At 32.7% G+C, this 22,993-nt stretch overlaps 3 protein-coding genes across 4 annotated transcripts; 2 read left to right on the top strand and 1 right to left on the bottom strand.

Annotated features, from left to right (window-relative positions):
• Nucleotides 1–1,784: 1,784 nt before the first annotated feature.
• On the top strand, nucleotides 1,785–3,146 carry LOC112747241 (uncharacterized). The gene is made up of 3 exons (XM_025795203.3): nucleotides 1,785–2,048; nucleotides 2,253–2,405; nucleotides 2,497–3,146. Exons 2-3 carry the CDS (start codon nucleotides 2,295–2,297, stop codon nucleotides 2,788–2,790), a joined length of 405 nt encoding a protein of 134 aa, XP_025650988.1. The 5' UTR covers nucleotides 1,785–2,048; nucleotides 2,253–2,294; the 3' UTR covers nucleotides 2,791–3,146.
• Nucleotides 3,147–4,722: 1,576 nt separating this feature from the next.
• On the bottom strand, nucleotides 4,723–11,481 carry LOC112751289 (arginine--tRNA ligase, chloroplastic/mitochondrial). Of its 2 annotated transcripts, none has more exons than XM_025800369.3 (18): nucleotides 11,245–11,481; nucleotides 10,692–10,748; nucleotides 10,457–10,605; nucleotides 10,263–10,338; nucleotides 10,032–10,133; nucleotides 9,603–9,818; nucleotides 9,051–9,131; nucleotides 8,474–8,557; nucleotides 8,277–8,381; nucleotides 7,539–7,717; nucleotides 7,243–7,327; nucleotides 6,828–7,014; nucleotides 6,612–6,681; nucleotides 6,230–6,299; nucleotides 5,971–6,060; nucleotides 5,547–5,615; nucleotides 5,270–5,371; nucleotides 4,723–5,068 (listed from the first exon to the last, which is right to left on the bottom strand). In XM_025800369.3, exons 2-18 carry the CDS (start codon nucleotides 10,698–10,700, stop codon nucleotides 4,958–4,960), a joined length of 1,785 nt encoding a protein of 594 aa, XP_025656154.1. In that variant the 5' UTR covers nucleotides 10,701–10,748; nucleotides 11,245–11,481; the 3' UTR covers nucleotides 4,723–4,957. The 2 variants fall into 2 exon arrangements, with proteins under 2 accessions (XP_025656154.1, XP_025656155.1); XM_025800370.3 differs by having other exon boundaries at nucleotides 10,692–10,744.
• A 3,477-nt stretch (nucleotides 11,482–14,958) lies between these two features.
• On the top strand, nucleotides 14,959–22,993 carry LOC112751288 (serine/threonine-protein kinase VPS15). Its single transcript, XM_025800368.3, has 11 exons — nucleotides 14,959–15,563; nucleotides 16,495–16,617; nucleotides 16,709–16,754; nucleotides 16,904–17,064; nucleotides 17,728–17,807; nucleotides 18,333–18,438; nucleotides 18,513–18,689; nucleotides 18,789–21,887; nucleotides 22,077–22,324; nucleotides 22,412–22,511; nucleotides 22,596–22,993. The coding sequence occupies exons 1-11, from the start codon at nucleotides 15,288–15,290 to the stop codon at nucleotides 22,770–22,772; spliced, it is 4,593 nt and encodes a 1,530-aa protein (XP_025656153.1). The 5' UTR covers nucleotides 14,959–15,287; the 3' UTR covers nucleotides 22,773–22,993.

Below are 22,993 nucleotides of genomic sequence, written 5' to 3'. Positions count from 1 at the left end.
AATTTTATATTAAAATTAATTTTAAAAAAATAAATATTATTTGGATAATATTAGTTAAAATAACTTTTAATAGATAATTACTAAAAAAATATAACATTAAATTATAATGTCATTTTTTAATAGATGTTTAATTTTTTTATACTTTTTTTTATATTTTTATATAGTATATTTTTAGTACTCTTAATACCTTTTTTAGTACGCTATAATTTTTTACTATTATTATTATTATTATTATTATTATTATTATTGTTATTATTATTATTATTTATGGTTAATTTTTTTGTTTAATTTACTTTACCTAATAGAATCAATAAATTATATTATAAAAAGATAATAATAAATATAATGCACAAAAATTACCATTATAAAAATATATAATGTCAAATAAAAAATTAATTAAAAATATAAATAATAAATAATAGAAATAAAGAGAAATAATAAAAATTCTATAAATGATATAATAATACGTATAAAGTATAAAATTGGTAAAAAAAATAAATGTTAAATGTTAATGGCTAAAAGCCGGTAACGCAGAAACTAGAAAATTTTTGCTTTTTATAAACGTAGTTTTGTGACCAAAATTAATTCTGCGTTTATAGAGAGAAAAATTAGTCCAAAAATTGAAACCTTCAAAGGTAAAGAAAAATTAGTCAAACCAAAAATTGAAATTTTTAAAAAAAAATTATAACGTGCTTTTTCTTTCTAACTCGCTGCCAAACACACCCTTAGTCCTTGTAAGAATAAAATGTTAGTGTTAATAATCAAAATAGTTTATAAAAGATCAAATGTGTTTCAATTTAGTTTTGGAAATATCAACGTCTCAAATTAGCCTCTAACAAATATAATTGCGAATCAAACAGGAACACGGAAACACAAAATCAATGAGATATGGATAGAGATATTGAATTAATGTATTTTGTGTTTATCCTGATAGAAATGACATAGAAACACTAACAAGGAGCCCAACTTATTTTTTTTTTCATTATTCTTGTTAATTTTTTATAATTATTTTTATTATTATTATATTTTTTCTCAAAATTTTTGAATGAAAAAAAATAAGAACAAATTAGATTTTTATAATTTGTTTTAATTTATCATCAAACAGAATACAAGCACACAAAATTTTATATCTCTATCCTTTGTGTTTTATTCTTAGAGTTTTGTTTTATCCTATTTTCAGAAATAAACGCAGAGCGACACGCCATCATTTAATTAACAGAAGGAATAATTTGGTTTATTATTATATCTTTCAAGGCTAATTTAAAGCATATGATCTAATAAACATGTAATATTTCAAAGATTATTTTGGCAGCATAATTGTAATATATTATTGTACACACAATTTAATCATTCTCTTACAACTAATCCCATTCAAACAGTTAGTACAAATATAACACTAGTGTTAATCTGATAATTTTTTGGTGACTTAGTGTTAATCTGATAATGATAATACAAGATTGTATAGTTCAAGAAACTCAAGTATAAATGAAACCATCTACAATATCTTTTTAGAGTAATTAACCATTTCTGACCATGAAAGATTGAAGCGCTGACAATACTGACCATGACTAATTTAAATTAACTTTATAACCATAAAAGATTTGATCCGTTTGATATTTCTAACCCAACGTCAATTTTTTAAATTTTTCGTTAGTAAGGCTTCCTACGTGGCTGTTTATTATCCAAGGTGTCATTAATTTATTTTAATTTAATAATAAAATAATGTTACTAAACTAATCACCTAATCAGTCATCATCAGAGTCTTTTGGAGTCTTGGTACCAAATAGAAACACCAAGGGTTTCGCGCGCAGATGCTCCAGTTCTTCATCAATGGTGATATCGACTCTCTTCTAACCCAGCGGACGTCGTCGCTCTTCACTGGCTTTCATCGTCTGTGAGCGTTGCAAGTGTACTCGTCGTCGTGGAGGTCCTCTGTGTTGTGCATTCAGAGCTTGTACATTCCCGTGTCAGTCTTCGTTATCGCGTTAAGGTGCCCTCAAAGTACTCGCCGTCGCATTCCCGTCATCACTCTTGTTGCCTATGTTCCGGTTGGTGCCTGCTTCTACTCTTTCTTTTTTCCATTATTGTTTTTGGTTTTTAGGTTAGGGCAAATGCTGCCATTGCAGAATTCCTAATTTACTAATGATTTTCTTTAAAAATGTTACAAAAATTTTACTAATTAGGTTATTGATTGTTGGTGATTGCTGATTAATTTTACTAATCATCACTTGTTTAATTTCTTGCTTCTTTAGGCTGGACATAATAGAAGAACATGTCAAAAAAAGAAGGACGACATGGCTGTACCCAAAGAAGCAGGACCAGTAGCAGTCCCAAATGCAGCACCGACAGCAGTTCTAGATGCAGCACCGGCAGCACCAGCTGCACCTGTAACAGCGCCATCTATGGTGATTCCGACAATAAAATACTTATATATGTTAATGTAATTATTTTCTCATAGTTTTTAATTGTTAATGCAATTATTTCCTCTCTAAACAGATAATACCAAACCCTGATCCACTTATTCCTCCTCAAGCCAACCAACCTCCAATTCAACTGGCACCTATAAGATCACCACCAATCAGACCTTCAATGCAGAATATTCCCTCTGATAGCAAGAGGCCAGCCAAAAGGAAGAATACCAAGAGGCCTCCTCCAATTCTGTTCAACAACATGAGACCTCCTTCAATAAGCAACCCCTCAAGTAGGCCTATTGTTAGCCAAGAAACTATGCATGGTGCTAGTGTTGGAACCGACTCCAAGACTTGGAGCACCAACAACTGGATTCTCTAGTGGCAGTAGTAATTCCACACCTAGTTAGGGCCTAAGATTGATTGGATTAAGGAACTTTTGTTGTAGTGTTTAGATATGCCTGTTACATAGACCATGTTCACTTCAATCTTTTTGGAAACTTAGTTATAGTATTTTGGTTTAGAGTTACATTGACCATGGTTTGTTTTGTTACTTAGTTCTCATTAAACAACTATGATGAATCAGCATGAACTTATATGTTTACTATGTTAATGGGAGATGATTACATATTTGGCATTGTCCCACATTGATTTGGTACAAGAATTTTCATTTAGTAATTGTCACCATTCATATATATTGCTATGCGCAGGTTAAATTAGAGTTTATGATTTGAAATATAAGCAGCTATGTCAAATTTCAAATATCTAAAGGTTATTTTTGTCAAATTTTCATTCATTCGGTTCACAAATTTTCATTAACTGTTAATTGTCACAACTTATAATTGTTATATCAAAGTTAAATCAGTGTTTGTGATATGAAATATAACTAATTATGTTAAATTTTGAAATTTTTTAGTGGTTATTTTTGTCAAATTCTCAATTTTCGTGGTTAAATATGTCAATAAATATATAATTATCAGGTTAATTTTGTCAAAAAAAATTTAACAAACTAGAAACTGGTTCAACGCCACATTTCCCTTCCCATTCCAATTCAATATCAACCCAGGAAAAGAATATAATCAAATCAAACCTCAATTCTACATTTTAAACGCGAGAAACATGATTGAAAGGAAGCACAACACAAGTCCTGTAACAATGGACAAAATTCATATCCTAATTTCTATAATATCTCCCTTAATCTTTCCTATCTTCATAACTACTTTCATAATAAACATAGAAGAAGAAGCATGATAAACGCAAAAGAAGAAGCATGATTGCTATCATAATAAATCCATATTCTACTTTCATAACTACATTCTCAACCTTTCATAACTAGGGTTTCAGATTTTTGAATAACCCACACACTTATGAAGAAGAAGCACATATGGTTATTATGGTAAAATTAGGCAGTAAAGCCACGTTGGAAAGCTAAGTTGGAAGGATACTTGCCACGTAGGAAGCCTTACTAACGAAAAATTTAAAAAATTGACGTTTGGTTAGAAAGGTCAAACGGAGCAAATCTTTCATGGTTATAAAGTTAATTTAAATTAGTCATGGTCAGTATTGTCAGCGCTTCAATCTTTCATGGTCAGAAATGGTTAATTACTCATCTTTTTAATTAATGATTTAAAGTTGTAGGGTTTATGAAATCTATACTAGAAAATCATATTCATTTATTGTTTATCACTAGAGGATTAATGTTAGATTCATAAGAATAAATGATTGATTTATCCATTTAAAGTAATTTACGCGAAAAACTCTCTTTAATAGAATATATAATATGCTGGATATCTTACTCGCAGATTTATTGAAGTAGTTCAACACATTGTTGTACGACAGGTGAATTGTGGTACCATTCGAAAAATTTCTATAAATATCCAGAATGAAATAATTTCAGAAAGAATTTTGATACAAACATTAATGGTTGGTGTATTAATCTTTCTTAACAATTGTAGCTTAAAACCTGCTTTGAACAAACGTATTGGCATAGAATATTTCATCATACCAGACGTTTTTGTTTGATTCCAAGCACATATTTATACTCAAACTCATAATCTTAGCTTCACTCACTCGGAAAAACGTATAAACTATAACTTCTTGATGTTATTGAATATTTATATTTTATTTTAATATTCCGTGTCCTTTACGTGTCTAAAACTTAGGTTACAAGGAATATGATATAACTGTAAATAAATTTCAAGTGAACTTTCATTAAAATTTCTATGCTATAAAGCATTCCCTATCAACTATCAAGCATTCACTATGTTGCTGCTTTAATCTCAAAAATGCAAATAAACAAAAAGAGAGGTAGATATAGTAATATAATTTAAATTTAATTTTGATGCAGTTTTACTTGTGTATCTAAATATGTAATACTAAATCAGCAAAAATAACTACATTTTACCTTGACCACGTGAATGGTCATAAAAAAACAGATATAGTTTACCATAAGAGTTTTGATTTTGTGATTGTCCCTAAAACTTATGTACAAATAAAAAATTAGAGCTGCAAAAGCTTTAGAATTTGAAGGAATCCTTTTATGAAAGAGGTCAAATCTTATAAACAGGTACAATTCCAAGGAGATGGAAGCACTTTCTCATCACAGTTGCTGTTGCTTCACATAACAAGAGTCTACTACTTTCCTCAGGCGACCCGACAACCTGCCACGAGCGAATTTGTTCGATCAAAGGACTCACGAAAAATGTTAATGCGATGTGAGTCAACACAGCATCCCACACTTAATGTGTACACATAACTTATGACTTATCTAAACATTATTCTAATATTCTTTCACTGCGTCAGAAGTAAAGTTGTGAAAATAGCAAGGATAAATATACCATAAGTTGGCTTTAGAAGTATACCTGGCAATTAGAATAAAACTTTTTTGTGAAGATTTCTGACAAATTATAGAGGTATTCACACAAGACATTAGGCAATAAATTGGTGCATGCTTCCTCAATAACCTGAAAAAACAAAACCGTACAAAGATCCACATGACTACATGAGCATAAGTATGGTTTTTTGGACTACCCAGCCATTTTTGAATTGTGGTTTTATGTCAAATTCCTTTCTTGATGTGAATAGAGCTCCAGTAACATAGTTATAAATAAAGGTCTAAAGCTCAAGAACATGTCCTACCTCCGAAAATTGTATCAAATGAAGCCCCAATGCGCGCTCATCTTCGTGATCCAATGCTATTTTAGCATTCTGTCGCAATACGTTGTTAAACATAAAATAGATAGTAAGAAATATGCACTAATTGATCTTTAGCTTACTGAATAACTAAATAATATCACAATCACATTAAAATAGAAGGGTGCTAAATTGAAGTATACAAGTTAACCATGCCAGAAAGCAAACCTAGCCATAGCTCTGATATTTGTATCATGTATCTTGTAAAATCAAACAACAAAACAACTTCCAAACTTTTTCCCATTATGTGGGGTAATTGAAACTATACATATAAAAATACTGAAATAATTATGGATTTTTTTTAACAACTAACTACATATAACAGTTAATAAACCAGTACATCTTGATCCCAAGAAGAAAACAAACTTACTCTTTTTACTTCTTCTATGTCTTTACCAGATTTCCTGATGATCGAACAGATCCTAGCATGTGCATACAGCAAATAAACAGCAGTATTGCCCTGTTTCAGGAGTTCAATATGGTGAAGAGAACTACTAGCTTACAAGTCTGATCTATTAAGAGAGAAAAAAAGCGGCTCAACACATAAATAATGGTCATTAAAACTAAGATCTGTTTTGCTCTTGCTTCCAAAGCATGAAAACAAAATTTGCACAGCTATAGTTTTGCACCTTATCATTGAGCATCTGATCAAAGTTGAAGGTGTAATTTGTTTGTTTATTGTTCTTCAAGTCAGCATACCTGTAAACACTATCAAAGATGAGATTACAAGCCAACAACTCATTTAGGAGGCCAAGTTACATAGTTGTGACTTATCTATTTAGCATTTGACACTAGCAAGAAGAAACCTAAAGAATTAAAATCAGTATGTATCAACAGTATTCAGATCATTGGCAAAAAATCTTAAACATCCCACTTATAACAATTTAAAAAATTCAGTCCACAGGAATTCACAAAACTAACACTGCAAATAAGCAGAAAACAACATTGTACGACAGGACATAGTGTTGATTTAGAATAGAAAGAGGAGTAGTCAATGTGAGATGAGCTTACTTAACAGCACCATAACCAATTGCCTGTGATGTTTTCTCAACCTCCTCCTCAGGCCATCCTTTAGCTGTATCTGAAAGAACATAGGATTTGGAAGGTTAAAAATCTGGTGTAAAATCTGGCATGCATTCACAGATAAACAAAAATTCATGCCACAGATACTTGGATGAAGATAAGAAGTAAAAATTCAACCAGGAAACTGGTACTTTAGTACTTTACCACGTTCAAGAAGGGCAGTTTTACTGCGATTCTTGGCTTCATCAAGCAAATCAACCAATCTAACAACCTCAGTGCTACGAGTCCGAAATCTTTTTCCATCTTCCCCAAGAACAAGACCAAAACCTACATGAGTAGCTTTTGGGTATGAACCATCATCAGCTGGCAGCCAACCTGCGCGCTTAGCAGCCTGAAATGACAATTAACACTTTAGCTCATTGGAACATAAGCAGAAGCACTTGCAGTACCATGAAAAATTAAACAATTTTGTCATTTTAAAATTTGATTTAAAAGTTAATAAAACAAAAGCAAAGGAGTTGGACATATTTATGGATTAAATCAACACAACACACACACTTGATAAGCAAGAAGATAAAGTAACCATATGATACTATGATAATTATTAATTTAGGTATACCTTAAATAGCATATCAAAGTGTTGCTGCTGCCCAACATCTGTGAGATATATAATCCACTCAGCTTTTTCTTCGTTTATCCGATACCTACAATGGTTCAAATAAAAGAGATAATCAAAGTGGAGAAGGTTCCCCAGTAAATACATTTCCAATTCCACACAAAGATAACATTGCAGAGTGATGAAAATATCACATGAAATATCCAAGACAAATGTTGACAAAATAATTGAGTATACAAAGTCAGCAATTGTAACAGATTTCCAAAAACATGTACAAAAGCCTAAAGGCAGAAACAGACCGAAGTGCTGCTAGATCAGTTGAAGCATAGTTGTAACCACCATCACTCTTCACAACAATCAGTGGAATGTTTACATCCTGAACAAATATCACACGAGCACCTTTATCATCTTCAATGATTCCTTTTTTATTCAATTCCTCCAAAACCCCAGGGATATATGGATTATAGAAGCTTTCTCCCTGTGATCAAATATATCATCATTCAGTAGAATACTAAAAAAGGGGATATTTACTGATGTAAGTAAAAGATCCTCTAATTAGTTCAACATATACTCAATGTATTATTGATTCATTCCTACACTAAGTTTAAATAGTGGCATAATGAAATCACAAATAATGCCCTTCCAGCTACAATATTGATAAAGCAATAAACCAAATAGGAGTTCTATTTCATATAAAATTTCAATGCTAGTTGAGAATATAATTTCAACAGAAGACCAATTTAACCAGACATAAGAGAGAAAGAGAGCAGGTTCCCAATGATAATTTGAGTAAAGTAATCAACTAATCATACTATTAGTTATAAAGACAGAATCAGACCTATATCATGAATTGAATAAGAAGCATAGCAACTACCAAAGTTTCCAACATACCCAAAAATAATAAGCCAGCATACAATTCTCTGAGGTTTCATAGTTCATTGGGTGGGGGGGAGTCTTTGGATTCTTTTTTTTAAGGTACAAAAGAATAGGCATCATTGGTGAACAAAGTGATTAAAAAAGGAACCTAGAACCTTTACCTTTTCCTCCAATTGAATACCAAGGCGTTCATAGACCCTGTGGAATTCAGTTCTACTAATTTCACAAATTTGTTTCCAAGCCCTGTGATATGTGTCTTCCCCACCCTAAAAAAATTACATATACACAAAATTCAAAAGCAGGTTTCACAAGATTTATGAATAGAGAAATCAGGAAAAAAAATCAAGATATAAATTACCTGAAGCCGGACAACAGCCTGTTGAGCCCTTTGTTTAAATTCAGGATCACTGTCGAATCTCACTTTTGAGGCCTTATAAAATGTCTGAGAAATTCAGCAGCTCAGAAATATTAGAATCACTGATAATAATCCAACTTTTCCAGGGAAAAAAAAAAGTATCATAAAAAATATATGTTGTCAAAACCATAAACATTATCATTGCCAGGTTGAAGGCTCATTTGCAGTAATTCGTAAAGAGAAATATTCATGATCAAACATAACCCAAACAATTGCTTCACCCTTTACCTTCTTTCTACTTTAAAGAGAAATGAAGAGAGATAACTAATCACTTTTATTTAAGGCCTTTGCCCATTTAGAAGTTTGATAGCATTTATTGCAAATTGACTCCTACATACCTTAGGAATGCATAGTTTTGCTTCCATGCGAAAAAATTAATTTAATTAGAATTACTACACAAAAAAGAAAATTAACATTTGATATATTTGTAAGATGTGGATGAAGAAACACCAATAAAAATATAATATTTAAAATCTAGATAAGAATAATGGGAATAAATACATCTTAATGTATTTCTCACCTGAAGATCTCCAATGGCTGCTTCATTGACATCTTCTGGGTTTGGAAATTTTTCAAAAAGGAATTCAATGAGCATTCCAAACTGCAAAATAAATGGTTGGACTTGAAGCCATATGGTGCAAATACCAAAATGAGAACTTTCCAAAATGGAATGTTTTATAATTCAAGCAAATATGCCAAAAGGATATCCCTATAACAAATCAGAGGACATTGCTAATCAGGGAGAAGGTGAAACAGCTCAATATCCAACTATTTGCCCGAGAGATAGGAAACAGTGTCTTAGTAGAGATCACAGTATCACACAATGCCTGATTCCTCCTAGTTTTTTTGATAATGAAGATATAAAAGCAACTTAAAACATTTATTGTCCCAAACAGAATTATTATTTAGTTGCCAAGTCACCAAGTAAATGATAATAAACATAACTTGTCAAGTTAAATGATTGTTGCAAACGATTGGCCAGAGGCATATGAAGAAACCAAGCTTTGATAATAACCACATACAAGTTTAAATTTGATGACACAAATAGCATAATTTGGGATACTATATCTACCTGTGTTCCCCAGTCACCAACATGATTTCGGCGTAGAACCTCCACGTGTGAAAATTCAAGCATGCGAGCCAATGTGTCCCCAATAATGGTAGATCTCAGGTGACCAACATGCATTTCCTTTGCTATGTTGGGTGACGAAAAATCGACAACAGCTCTCTTGACTGGAAGGCATGGTGCCCATGTATCAATACCATCAATTAGCATCTTTTGTAAGCTCTGCAGGACAAATATTTTTCATGTTAATTGCAAACTGAATTCTTGAATAAGCTCAAAAATCCAAACAAGGTGAAAACAATTACTTTCTAGAGTTGCAACTTTCGATCAAGCCAGAGGAAACCTCTCCCAAAACCCCCAAAAAAAGAGGGGGAGGGGGACTTGGATATAAGATAGATACTACTTTTAGAACTAGAAGGTCGAAAATGCAGTCACCTTTGCTATCCAATTCCTTGATAAGACAACATTCACAAATCCAGGGCCAGCTACAGAGCATGATTCTACCATATCAGAAGGGGGAAGATTCTTCATTATGGCCTACACACAGTATCATTTGACACAGAAAAGTCAGAGTCTTATTCAAAAATCAATAATTCATATGAGAATTTAAAAGAAAATAAAGACTGGTGAAGCAGGAAGAAGTAAAAGAAACTTCACATGTTATACCTGCCCAACAGCAGTAGGACCCCTAAACTCTGTCTGCTTTCCTTTTATCTTAGACCATAAACCCATTGCATTATTACTGCCAAGGAAAAAACATTATTAATAAAACTTAGTGGTTTACAATGCTTGATAAACAATGCTATTACAGCCTCAGGTATATGTTGACTGGCGGGAAAATGTTTCAACATTCAACTCACCATTGGTAATCGCCAAATCTTACACCAGATTTTGCAATGCAAGCATCAACTAATGGTGCTACATCTGTCTCGCTAGGTACGGTTGCTCGCAGAGATACCCCAAACAGCTGTACCAACTGCCTTTTAACATTACCCATGTTTTCGGCACCCTGGATCGAAACAAACAACATTAGTCCTAAGATCAGCACCTTATTGCAAAAACTTAGGATGCCCTATGGGAACTCAATGAACTTACAACTGCCATGGTTGACAATGTCTGTGCCGTAGTTGCCGTTGTAGCAAATTAACCTGTCTACACAACAGCAACAAAACGGACTGATGTCATCGATGCAGGGTGTAATAAGCCTTTTAATAATCAACTTCTTAATTCATGACTGAAAATGTAACTTCTATTCCAGTGTACTTACACTTATTACGGTCTAAAACACAAGAAAGATTCAAACCCAAAATAGGATAATATATTGTAACAGAACTCAAGTTTGCAGTGTTGCATACTATCATCACCTTCAAACATTAACAAAGATAACATAATAGAAAACAGAAAACCCGTGTCTACAAACAGATAAGTTGTATACAAAACTTGAGAGCGAAAATCAAACAAGAGACCCTTCTAGCTCTTCAAAATAAAAATAAAAATAAAAGATACATCTTTTTAGCATGAGTAAGAAAGAAAAAGGGCAAACTATGAAGCTCATCAGATTGTGACCGTGCCGTGAAGTAAACTTATTTCTAGTGGAACAAAGCATAGAAATTGAAATGAATATTTGAAAGATAGAGAGAAAACTGACCAGAGGAAGAGTGTTACTTCTTGTGTTAGTAGATTCTCCTACAATTTGTTGAGCTTCCGTTATGGAATTGCCATTTATAGCACCTCAAAAGCAAATCAGCAATGGAGGGAAACAAGAATGGGACACGGATGCGCAACAAACACCGTTAAGCTTAACCACCCGAACCATGTTACTATCCCATTACTTTCCGTTGACTTTTTTTTTTAAAATAAAAAAATTGGTTTGAACATTCTCATCGGAGTTCAAGTGTTCAACACTCCCCGGTGTAGGATGGGTCGCCCGGGTCTGAATCGATTTGTTTTGGGACCCAAATCGGGCCAGCCCGGTTCAAGATGTGGCATATCATATTAGCATTTACACTTTAATTCTAAATGTTCAATGATTTAAAGAACAAAAACGAACTATAATTCAAATAATATTTATTTTATACTCATTTAAAAATTATAAATTCAAATCTTACTTTTAATTTTAAAAAAAATAAATATAAAATATATTTCTAAAAATTTAGATATAAATATATGATTAAAAAATGAAAATAACAAAAATATGCTTAAAAATATAACTACGTATATATACAAAATTCGTCATTAAATTAGTCACAACTATAAAATGTTTCGAAACGAATTTATTTTACTTCTAATAATTATTACATTTATAAGATTTGGTTTAATAAAAATCTCATTTTTAATAACTAATATATCAACGGTAATTTTTAAAATGACATATCTAGGGAGGCAAGTACAAGCGGAATTCTTTTTAAAATATAGTTTTTACAAAATTATATATTTTTCGTTTTATAAATCAAAGTAAGCATAACTTTTAATAAATATAAATAACAAAATTATATCTAATAAAAGTAAGTAAAAATGGATTGTGCCAATGAGTAATAGCTCAAATGGCATAGTCACTCCATACTCAATTAAGAAGTTGCTTATTTGAGTCTCCTATATTTGGTAAAAAAAAAAAAAAAAACAAAGTAGAAATGGACTGCTGCGCGCTTCAAATTTTTGATATTTTGTGTAAATAGATAAATAAATTAATTATTTAATCAACTCAAATTAGTTTAATTTAAAATAATTATAATAAATATAAATAAAATAAAAATTTGTATCTTGAATAAAATTTAGTATTCATAATTAATTAAAATCAAATTTAAATATTTATTATTATACAAAATTATATATTTTTTTAAATTTTAATAAATATAATCTAATTTTTTAAAATTTTAAAAGTTATCACCAACTTTTTAAAATTATAAATATACACACATAATATTTTAATTTATTAAATACTAAGTGCTTGTTTGGGTGCCATTATTTTAATAAAAAAAGATATTTTTTTAATAAAAAAAGATATTTTTTTAGATATTTTTTTTTACTTTTTAACGTGTTTGGCAAATTTCTAGTAGTAAAAGTAAAAGTATTAAAAAAATAAAAAAAAGATCTTTTTTAAGAAGCTGTAATTTATATCTTTTTTTTAAAAGATCTTTTTTCTTTAAAAAAATATATTTTTCATGTAATAAATAAATAAAAAAGTACTTTTATATTATTATACCTAAATATAATTAATAAATAAAAATAATTTTTTATATGAGATATCTAAACATAAAATTACTTTTATTTCTTCATAAAACTTTAAAAAAGAAATAATTAAATTTTTTTTTTTTAAAAAAATTCACCAAAACAAGCTTTAAGCGAGATGCTTGTAGTTTTGAGTAGCAGTGGAACAGCAGTTACAACTTACAACCTTTTAAAAAACTTTACTTACCAAACAAGAGCTATACTTGAAAATTTTTCAATGGGAATAGATTTTTTTTTGTATGTTTTAATTATTATTATAATAACGTATGATCTATCATCATATATTCTTGGGTAAAAAACGTAAATAAGCCAATGGAGCTCAGAAATTACTAAATTCGTTAAATTGAAAATTGTCTCAGGAATGAGCCAAAGCACTTCTTTATGCAATTCGAACCAGCTTAGTTCGATTTGCACTTGTATATAATTCGAACTGAATCAACTCGAATTGTTTAGCGAAATTAAGAGTAATTCGAACCAGCTTGGTTCGAACTAAAAACATACATAATTCGAACTAGATGAGTTCGAATTATATAGGAGGAAGCTTCCTAAAGTAATTCGAACCAGGTTAATTCGAATTACACACAGCACGCGTTTCCAAGTAATTCGAATTTGACTATTAAAAAATTAATAATTTATTAAAAAATTTATTAAAAAATTAATAATTTAAAAATTAAAAAATATATATATATATATATATATATATTATTTCATACATTAAAAAAAAAGCTAACAAAATATTTAATTACGAGACTTCTTTAAAATATTTGTGATCTATCAATTCGAATTCCATACAATACTCTTTTGTCCATTTTTAATAGCTTATGAATATTTTTTAATAAATTTTTTTAATAAATTTATTTAAATTATACTACAAAAAATATTTTATCCTATGCAAAATAATTTTAAAAAAATGGCTTAAAAGATGTTATGAAATATTTTGTATTAGAATAAAATATATCTTTTAAGTCATTTTCATAACATCTTTTAAGTCATTTTTTAAAAAAATGGCTTAAAAAAATAGCTTAAAAAATGGCATAAAATTATTTTGTATTAGAGTAAAATATATTTTTTAAAAAAATAGCTTAAAAGATGTTAATATATTTTATTCTCGTAATATATTTTAAGTCATTTTTTTTTTAAAAATGGCTTAAAAATAGCTTAAAAGATGTTATGAAATATTTTGTATTAGTATAAAATATATCTTTTAAGCCATTTTTATAACATCTTTTAAAAAAATGGCTTAAAAGATGTTATGAAATATATTTTATTCTCACAAAATATATTTTTTAATTGTTTTGTATGGAATAAAATATTTTCTTTCATTTCTAAATTATTATTGACTATGTAGAGTATTTTATTTAAAATTTGAGTACATGCATGTATTTACCTAAGTTATTAGAACATTACAAATTTTTATAGTACTCCTAACATTTTTTAAGCCATTCTTTTTAAATTATTTTGCATAGGATAAAATATTTTTTGTAGTATAATTTAAATAAATTTATTAAAAAAATTTATTAAAAAATATCCATGAGCTATTAAAAATGGACAAAAGAGTATTGTATGGAATTCGAATTGATAAATCACAAATATTTTAAAGAAGTCTCGTAATTAAATATTTTGTTAATTTTTTTTAATGTATGAAATAAAATATATATATATTTTAATTTTTAAATTATTAATTTTTTTAATAAATTATTAATTTTTTAACAGTCAAATTCGAATTACTTAGAAACGCGTGCTGTGTGTAATTCGAACTAACCTGGTTCGAATTACTTTGGGAAGCTTCCTCCTATATAATTCGAACTCATCTAGTTCGAATTATGTATGTTTTTAGTTCAAACCAAGCTGGTTCGAATTACTCTTAATTTCGCTAAACAATTCGAGCTGATTCGATCCGAATTATATACAAGTGTAAATCGAACTAAGCTGGTTCGAATTGCATAGAGAAGTGCTTTGGCTCATTCGTGAAGCAATTTTCAGTTTGGCGGATTTGCGTAATTTATGAGCTCCCTTGGCTCATTTACGTTTTTTACCCTATATTCTTTATATAAAATTTAAAAAAATGTGAAAAAGATTTTAAATCATAAAAAATTATCCTTGATAAAACAATACAAAAAAATTAAGAGGATTCATATTTATTTTGAGAATGGATATGGAATCTTTTATAATTTATAAGACGTTATTCTCGTTTTTATCTTTCAAAATTATTATTTTTATTTTATTTTATTAGCGCAAGAAATTTTGGGGCATTTTTGGTAGCATCACCACCAAAACGCAAAAGTGGCGACCGCAAAACGCAGACATAAAAAATCACAGCAATGGAAGCAGCTTAGCATCATGCAAAAGGAGCATCAGCATCAGCATCCATGGCCTTCTTCTTCTTCACTCTTCTTATAGAATGAAAAAGTGCTTCTGCGATCGAAACTCACAACGCAATCTTCATTCTTCAGCACCATCACAATGGGTAACAAAATCGCGCGTACCACCCAGGTTTCGGCTACGGAGTACTATCTCCACGACCTTCCTTCCACATACAATCTCGTCCTCAAAGAGGTCCTTTGTCGTGGAAGATTCTTCAAATCAATTCAGTGCAAGCACGATGAGGGTTTGGTGCTCGTCAAGGTTTACTTCAAGCGCGGTGATTCCGTCATCGATCTTAGGGAATATGAGCGTAGACTCTCTCACATCAAGGACGTCTTCCAATCCATCGAACATCCTCACGTTTGGCCGTTTCAGGTTCCCCAATTCATTGACTTGCCAGTGAATTTTTGTTTTTTTTTTTTTGTTTTTTGTTTTTTGTTTTTTGTTTTTTGTTTTTTGTTTTTGTTTTGTTTTGTTTTTTATGTTATTTATCTTATTGTTCGCGGTGTTTAATTGATTGGGATGTGTTTGGTTTTGGTAGTTGAGGGTTTTCACTATGGGGGGCTTAAAGCTTTGAACTTTGATGTGCCAATGAAAGCTCGTAGCTTCACTTTGTTGGGTTTCTGATATTTGATGGCATTTGTGGTTATTTACTTGTTTGGTTTAGTGTACTGCCAAAGGAAAATTTTGACTTCACAAGGTAACTTTAGTAGAAGCAACTCATCGGCACTTCTACCAGAGCGGGAAGTAAGGATTTTGATTCTCGTATAGGTGAACTTGTTTTCTGTAGAATTGACTCATTCAGTGTGTTGAATTCACCTTCAAAAGCTAGCTCCCAAGACTAGGATTATTGACTCTAGGATCAATAAAGTGCAGAGTGTACGATACTTAATTGCTTTCTTGGTTTATAATTTTAGAGGTTCGGGGAATCTGAATGGATAAAAGGTCCATTTAGTTTTCAAGAATATAACCTTTTCCCCCTATTTATTGTTTTCAATATTTTAAAAAATGCCACATTATACCCTGTGTTGTTTAAGAGATTAAGAATGATTGAAAGCTCAGCATTTCAGCTTGTTATTTTCAGATTCAAAGGCGTAAAAAATATGGGTTTATGTATAGTTTGTAGTTGGACAGAATTTTGAATACTCTCTTGGCTACTGAAAAGATATTTTGCGATTTTATGCCAATTTTGGATTTACAGGTTTATTAGATATAGGGTACTTTATCTACTTTTCTAACTATTTCGTTCGGTACTTGACTTTAAGTAGATCTTTCTCATTCCTGATGTGGTGGTGTCATCTTGCAGTTTTGGCAAGAAACAGATAAAGCAGCATACCTCTTGAGGCAATATTTCTTCCATAATCTGCATGATCGGCTAAGCACTCGGCCTTTTCTCAGTTTTGTTGAGAAGAAATGGTTGGCTTTTCAGGTCTTGTTTACTCTTCCAGTTCCCTAGAGTGTTAGCATTTGATGTTTTGGTATCTTTGCTGACACTATATTTCTTTTTGGATAATATACAGCTGCTTTTAGCTGTGCAACAGAGCCACGAGAAGGGAGTATGTCATGGTATGTCTTGGTTTAATTGGATTTGAAGCCTTGCCTCAAAAAAAAAAAAAATGCATATTAGCAAGAAGAGTGGAGAGGGATCTATTAGCAGCAGCATCTTCTCTTATCATGGCTTGGCTTGACTTGTGCATTTACTTGTATTTCTGCAGGGGATATTAAGTGTGAGAATGTGCTGATTACATCCTCGAATTGGCTGTACCTTGCGGACTTTGCATCTTTCAAACCTACTTACATTCCATATGATGACCCATCGGATTTTTCTTTTTTCTTTGACACTGGTGGAAGAAGACTCTGTTATCTAGCACCCGAGGTTGGCCTCCCTTTGATATCTGTTTAATTTATTTTTATTATCTATCTTATTACATTTTGTTGGCTCAATCATGATGTTTAATGCTAATCATGTGTAAAGCTTGGTTTAATATTTGGCCTCCCTTTGTTTAATGCTAAGCTTGGTCTTGCATGTTCTTTTGAAACTATTCCATATGATAGTGCTGTGTTTTGTGTTCTTCCTTTTTGTAATTGATCTGAATTTCATTATACACGGGCAAGTGGTCTTACAAGATAACTTAATATTTAGAGGCTTAATTAATAAGAGAATTTGGCAAATGCTAAATGGCTTTTATTAAAGCCTTTGGATATTTTCAATACAAATCGAGGTGTGCAAATTGAAACTCTGGTGAATTTAAAACCTAAAATCTGTCATGATTCTTGGAGCACCCACTCCCAACTTTATCTTTTGTATATTAGCAGATTTGTCCAACTTTATTGCAGAATTATTGCACAGGGATTATTCGTTTTTTGCTTATTTGAAATTACATATATAAAATTAACCTATAATTAGCGAGTCAGAAGGTTAATCCTTCTGGTATGTGTGCTAAGATCTGTGCTTTTTTACCGGTTGCTATTTGTCCTTCCCTAACATGATTGTAATCCCACTCACTCTATTTTTTTCATAAACTTCTTTGGTTGTTAGCGATTTTACGAACATGGAGGGGAGATGCAGGTTGCACAAGATTCCCCTTTAAAGCCTTCTATGGATATATTTGCTGTCGGGTGAGCATTCCTTGCTGCAAGAATCTTAATCTAAGGAGAAATATATAATTTTCCAGTTGTTCATGTTTCATGCTGCAAGAGTTTATGTGCATGAACTTTTATTAACTGAATGGAAAAAGAATTATGTATAGGTGATATATGATCAACAAGGCATTATACTGCTGTAATTATTGATGACGTAGAGGTGATACCTCAGTATGATCTGAAGTTTATTTATTTTATTTTTATGATTTGGATCTATTTATTAAATAAGAGAGATGCTAATTTATTGTTTTTGGCCATCAACTCTATTCTTTTAGTCTAGTTCCTTTAGTTTAGTAATCCAACAACATACTTTATTCCATACTTTTAAACATTGATGGCTATCTGATGGCCAAAAACAATAAATTTTGATGGTGCTCTAACATTCCTCTTTAAATAACTAGAATACTAGGGATGTGTTGTAGAGAAGCCATGTTCTCACCATTTTTCTTTTTGGTTGTGTTATTTATTTTCTAACATGTACATGTCATTTTGCCATTTCAGCTGTGTTATTGCAGAACTTTTCCTTGAGGGGCAACCGCTGTTTGAACTGTCTCAACTTCTGGCTTATCGTAGAGGGCAATTTGATCCAAGTCAGCATCTTGAAAAAGTAATCTATCTATCTGTGTGTATCCTCATGATTCAGTCTTCAGTACTTTAAACATTGGATTTCAAATGATGCAGATACCAGACCTTGGAATCCGTAAGATGATACTACACATGATTCAGATAGAGCCAGAGTCTAGACTTTCTGCTGAAGGATATCTAAAGGAATATGCTGCAGTTGTATTCCCAACCTATTTTTCACCATTTCTGCATGATTTTTACCGCTGCTGGAGCCCTCTCCATTCTGATATGAGGGTATTTGGCTTTACTGAACTATATTTAGCCCATGACGAAATATGGCTTTATGGAAAAATCCTATAACTAAATCATTCTATGTGTGATCAATCAATGTAGGTTTTATTATGCCAAAGTGCTTTCCAGGAGATACTTAAACAAATGATGAACAACAATTCATCCAGTGATGTAAAAGTTACTTCTGGTGAACTTTTGGAAGAGATGGTTGCAAAAGAAAGTGTGAGTTTCATGAAGGACTCACTGATTAGGAGAGAGGACATAGGCAAAGGCTTACTTCATGATCATTATAGTGGCATACTGAGGGATGCTAAAAAGAATAATATTCCATCTAGCCCCCGGGATGTGACTGGAAGTTCACCCAATTCTACCTTTCCTGAAAATCTAAAATATCTGCAATCTTCTGGTGAGCTGCTTCAGACTATTACCAATACGTTTCGAGGAAATGGCCATCCCTTTTTGAAAAATATTACTTTAAATGATTTGAATTCTTTGATGTCTGAGTATGATAATCAATCGGATACATTTGGAATGCCTTTTCTGCAATTACCAAAGGATAGTATGAGATGTGAAGGCATGGTTTTGATAACATCTTTGCTTTGCTCCTGCATACGCAATGTCAAGTTGCCTCACCTGAGGAGAGCAGCCATTCTCTTGTTGAGGGCTTCTGCCTTATATATTGATGATGAGGATCGGTTGCAGCGTGTTGTCCCATATGTGATTGCAATGCTTTCAGATCCAGCAGCTATTGTGCGGTGTGCTGCTTTGGAGACTTTATGTGACATTCTGCCTTTAGTTCGGGATTTCCCTCCCAGTGATGCAAAGATATTTCCTGAGTATATTCTTCCAATGCTTTCTATGCTTCCTGATGATCCAGAGGAAAGTGTGAGAATATGCTATGCCAGCAACATTTCTAAGTTGGCAGTAACAGCTTTTGGATTCTTTGTACATTCAATAAGCTTGAGTGAGGCAGGTGTTCTCGATGAATTGAGCTCGCTGCCAAAGCCATCAATATCATCCAGTCAGACCTCTGGAAAAGTCAAGAGGATAAATAGTGATGTTCAACTTGTGCAGCTTAGGAAATCAATTGCAGAAGTTGTCCAAGAACTTGTAATGGGACCAAAGCAAACACCAAATATTAGGAGAGCACTTCTTCGCGACATTGGTAAACTATGCTTTTTCTTTGGTGTGAGACAGAGTAATGACTTTCTCTTACCTATCCTGCCTGCTTTCTTAAATGACCGAGATGAGCAGTTAAGGACAGTATTCTATGAGAAGATTGTTTATGTCTGTTTTTTCGTGGGCCAAAGAAGTGTAGAAGAATATCTATTGCCTTACATTGAGCAGGCTTTAAGTGACACAACAGAATCTGTCATTGTTAAAGCCTTAGATTGTCTGACTGTTCTTTGCAAGAGTGGGTTCTTCCGGAAAAGGATACTGCTTCAAATGATAGAGCGTGCCTTTCCTTTATTGTGTTACCCTAGTGCATGGGTACGAAGATCAGTTGTCTCTTTCATTGCTGCTAGCAGTGAGAGCTTGGGTGCAGTAGATTCTTATGTTTTCCTGGCTCCTGTTATACGGCCTTTCCTCCGTAGACAACCCACATCTCTTGCTTCAGAGAGGGCTCTTTTGCGATGTTTGAAACCTCCTGTTTCAAGACAGGTCTTTTATGAAGTTTTGGAGAGCTCCAGGAGTTCAGACATGTTAGAAAGGCAGAGGAAGATTTGGTATAGTTCATCACAATCTAAACTATGGGAAATGGATTTACTTAAAAAGGGAATTGAAGAATTGGGCTCATTAAAGAACTTGATTGACAAACAAGGTACTGAGGCTCAACAAGTTGTTGACACTGCTGCCCAACATCCAGGGCCAAATGATTCTGACAAAGCTGAGGCAAAATTAAGAGATATGGGGGCCTTTATCCATAACGATACCAATATGGTGGGACCTCGTGATCCTCAATCCATGGAGAAGTTACAGTTTTCAGGATTTATGTCACCACATTTTAGTGGTGTAAAGAGTATGACATATGAAAAGCCGTCAGAAGGAATACCTTTGTACTCCTTTAGCATGGACAGACGGGGAATAGGAGTCCCTCCCGCAGCATCTGATTCTCCACTGCAGATGAATTCTCTGAGTGTCAGTTCATCTGCTATGCCTTGGGTTAATCCACTTAATAAGTCCTTTAATTTAGCTAGTTCAGTTCCAGCACCAAAGCTCTTTTCAGGTTCATTTAGCATCAGCAATGGTTCTAAACAGTTTCATCGAGTGGTACATGAACCAGATGGCAAGGAGAATGAAACAGCCTATGTTAATAGTACATTTCAAGATGTGGGATTATCTGCTAATATTAAAGGCAATTCAAATGCACTTGAAGATGCAACTGCCCAAACTGATCTATCAGGATTTCCATCTTTTTCTAAAACATCTGTTCCGGATTCTGGCTGGAGGCCTCGAGGGGTGCTGGTTGCACATCTGCAGGAACACCGTTCAGCAGTAAATGACATAGCAATTTCTGCTGATCATAGTTTCTTCGTGAGTGCTTCCGATGATTCCACAGTGAAGATTTGGGATTCCAAAAAGCTAGAGAAGGACATATCGTTCAGGTCAAGGCTAACATATCACTTGGAGGGAAGCCGTGCACTATGTGCAGCAACACTTCCCAGTTCTGCGCAGGTAATAATCGGAGCATCTGATGGATTAATTCATATGTTTTCTGTTGATCATATTTCAAGAGGTCTAGGAAATCTTGTTGAGAAGTATTCTGGTATTGCTGATATCACAAAGAAGGATATCAAGGAAGGTGCCATAATCTGCATTTTGAATTGCCCCTTGGATAATTACAACATTATGTATAGCACCCAGAATTGTGGCATTCATCTGTGGGATACTAGGTCAAATTCCAGTAACTGGACCCTGAAATCTACTCCTGACGAGGGTTATGTTTCTTCTCTGGCATCTGGGCCGTGTGGTAATTGGTTTGTATCAGGGTCATCCAGGGGTGTAATCACTCTCTGGGATCTGAGGTTTCTTGTGCCTGTTAACTCTTGGCAGTATTCTCTTGCTTGCCCTATAGAAAAGATATGCCTCTTTCTTCCTCCAAATGCTTCTCCGCCTTCAACTGCTAGACCCCTTGTGTATGTTGCTGCTGGTTGCAATGAAGTTTCTCTTTGGAATGCAGAGAACGGTAGCTGCCACCAGGTATGAGGTTGTTTTTGTAATTGCTTATGGATGATAAAAGCAGTACGCACTAGAACAAATCCAGTCACAGTAAATGTGCCATTTAGTTGGTTTTCTAGAAAAGTTTACATCCTATATTTTTCTCAATGGTACTTGGATCAGCTATAGTTTCTAATTTATTGTCTTGTACCTTCACAAATCTTCCTGCAGGTATTGAGGATGGCCAATTATGACGGTGATGCAGAAATGTCTGATCTTCCTTGGGCCTTGGCCAGGCCTTCAAGTAAGCCTACTTCTCAATCAGATCCAAGACGAAATGTTAATCGCAAGTATGGAGTTGATGAGCTGAATGATCCTCCTCCTCGTCTTCCTGGAATCCGTTCATTACTTCCCTTGCCTGGGGGTGATTTATTGACTGGAGGCACTGATTTAAAGATACGTCGATGGGATCATTACAGGTTTTGCGCTGAACTTAAACCTTGTTTCCCTGATTTTCCGCAAAAATGGTTTCATTGAATATGTGTTTGTATCTGTTTTTGTTGCAGTCCCGACAGAAGTTACTGTATCTGTGGACCAAACATTAAAGGTGTTGGGAATGATGACTTTTATGAAACAAAATCTAGTTTTGGAGTGCAAGTTGTACAGGTATTTTACTGTATGCTTCTCCTTACAATTTCCAACTTTTTTAAATTATGGGCAGCTAATTTTACTTTCTACTCCAACAAACAGGAGACGAAGAGACGCCCTCTTACAACCAAACTGACGACGAAGGCAATTCTATCTGCGGCTGCCACTGATCCTGCCGGTTGCCATCGTGATTCTGTTGTTTCCCTGGCTTCTGTTAAGTTAAACCAGAGACTCTTATTATCAAGTGGTAGAGATGGAGCCATCAAAGTTTGGAAGTAAATTACTAAAGTTCTAGTGGCATGTTGTACAAAAGTAGTGCCAATTTATAGGGTAAGTAAAACTGTACATAAGGTTTAGGAACTAACCCATCAAGTTGTCATTTAGTCTCACATCAGAACAGTTTCCAATTTTTCAAATACTCTTGATATGTACAGAAGGTATTATGAATGAATGGAGAATTGGATCATTTTGGAAATTATAACAACTGAAGCTTGTTCAAA

This window comes from Arachis hypogaea, chromosome 15 (genome assembly GCF_003086295.3).
Source record: "Arachis hypogaea cultivar Tifrunner chromosome 15, arahy.Tifrunner.gnm2.J5K5, whole genome shotgun sequence".
Classification (NCBI taxonomy): domain Eukaryota; kingdom Viridiplantae; phylum Streptophyta; class Magnoliopsida; order Fabales; family Fabaceae; genus Arachis; species Arachis hypogaea.
This window is presented reverse-complemented; position numbering and strand designations above follow the sequence as displayed.

What these genes read in the sequence shown, in the direction of transcription:
- LOC112747241 (XM_025795203.3), top strand. Translation starts at nt 2,295, where the DNA reads ATGGCTGTACCCAAAGAAGCAGGACCAGTAGCAGTCCCAAATGCAGCA. An exon ending in CTGTAACAGCGCCATCTATG is followed by an intron (nt 2,406 to 2,496) that starts GTGATTCCGACA and finishes CTCTCTAAACAG; the next exon opens with ATAATACCAAACCCTGATCC.
- LOC112751289 (XM_025800369.3), bottom strand. An exon ending in TTGGTGACTGGGGAACACAG is followed by an intron (nt 9,132 to 9,602) that starts GTAGATATAGTA and finishes TTTATTTTGCAG; the next exon opens with TTTGGAATGCTCATTGAATT. An exon ending in ACATAGAAGAAGTAAAAAGA is followed by an intron (nt 5,616 to 5,970) that starts GTAAGTTTGTTT and finishes GTATTGCGACAG; the next exon opens with AATGCTAAAATAGCATTGGA.
- LOC112751288 (XM_025800368.3), top strand. Translation starts at nt 15,288, where the DNA reads ATGGGTAACAAAATCGCGCGTACCACCCAGGTTTCGGCTACGGAGTAC. An exon ending in TCTGTTATCTAGCACCCGAG is followed by an intron (nt 17,065 to 17,727) that starts GTTGGCCTCCCT and finishes TTTGGTTGTTAG; the next exon opens with CGATTTTACGAACATGGAGG. An exon ending in CAAGTCAGCATCTTGAAAAA is followed by an intron (nt 18,439 to 18,512) that starts GTAATCTATCTA and finishes CAAATGATGCAG; the next exon opens with ATACCAGACCTTGGAATCCG.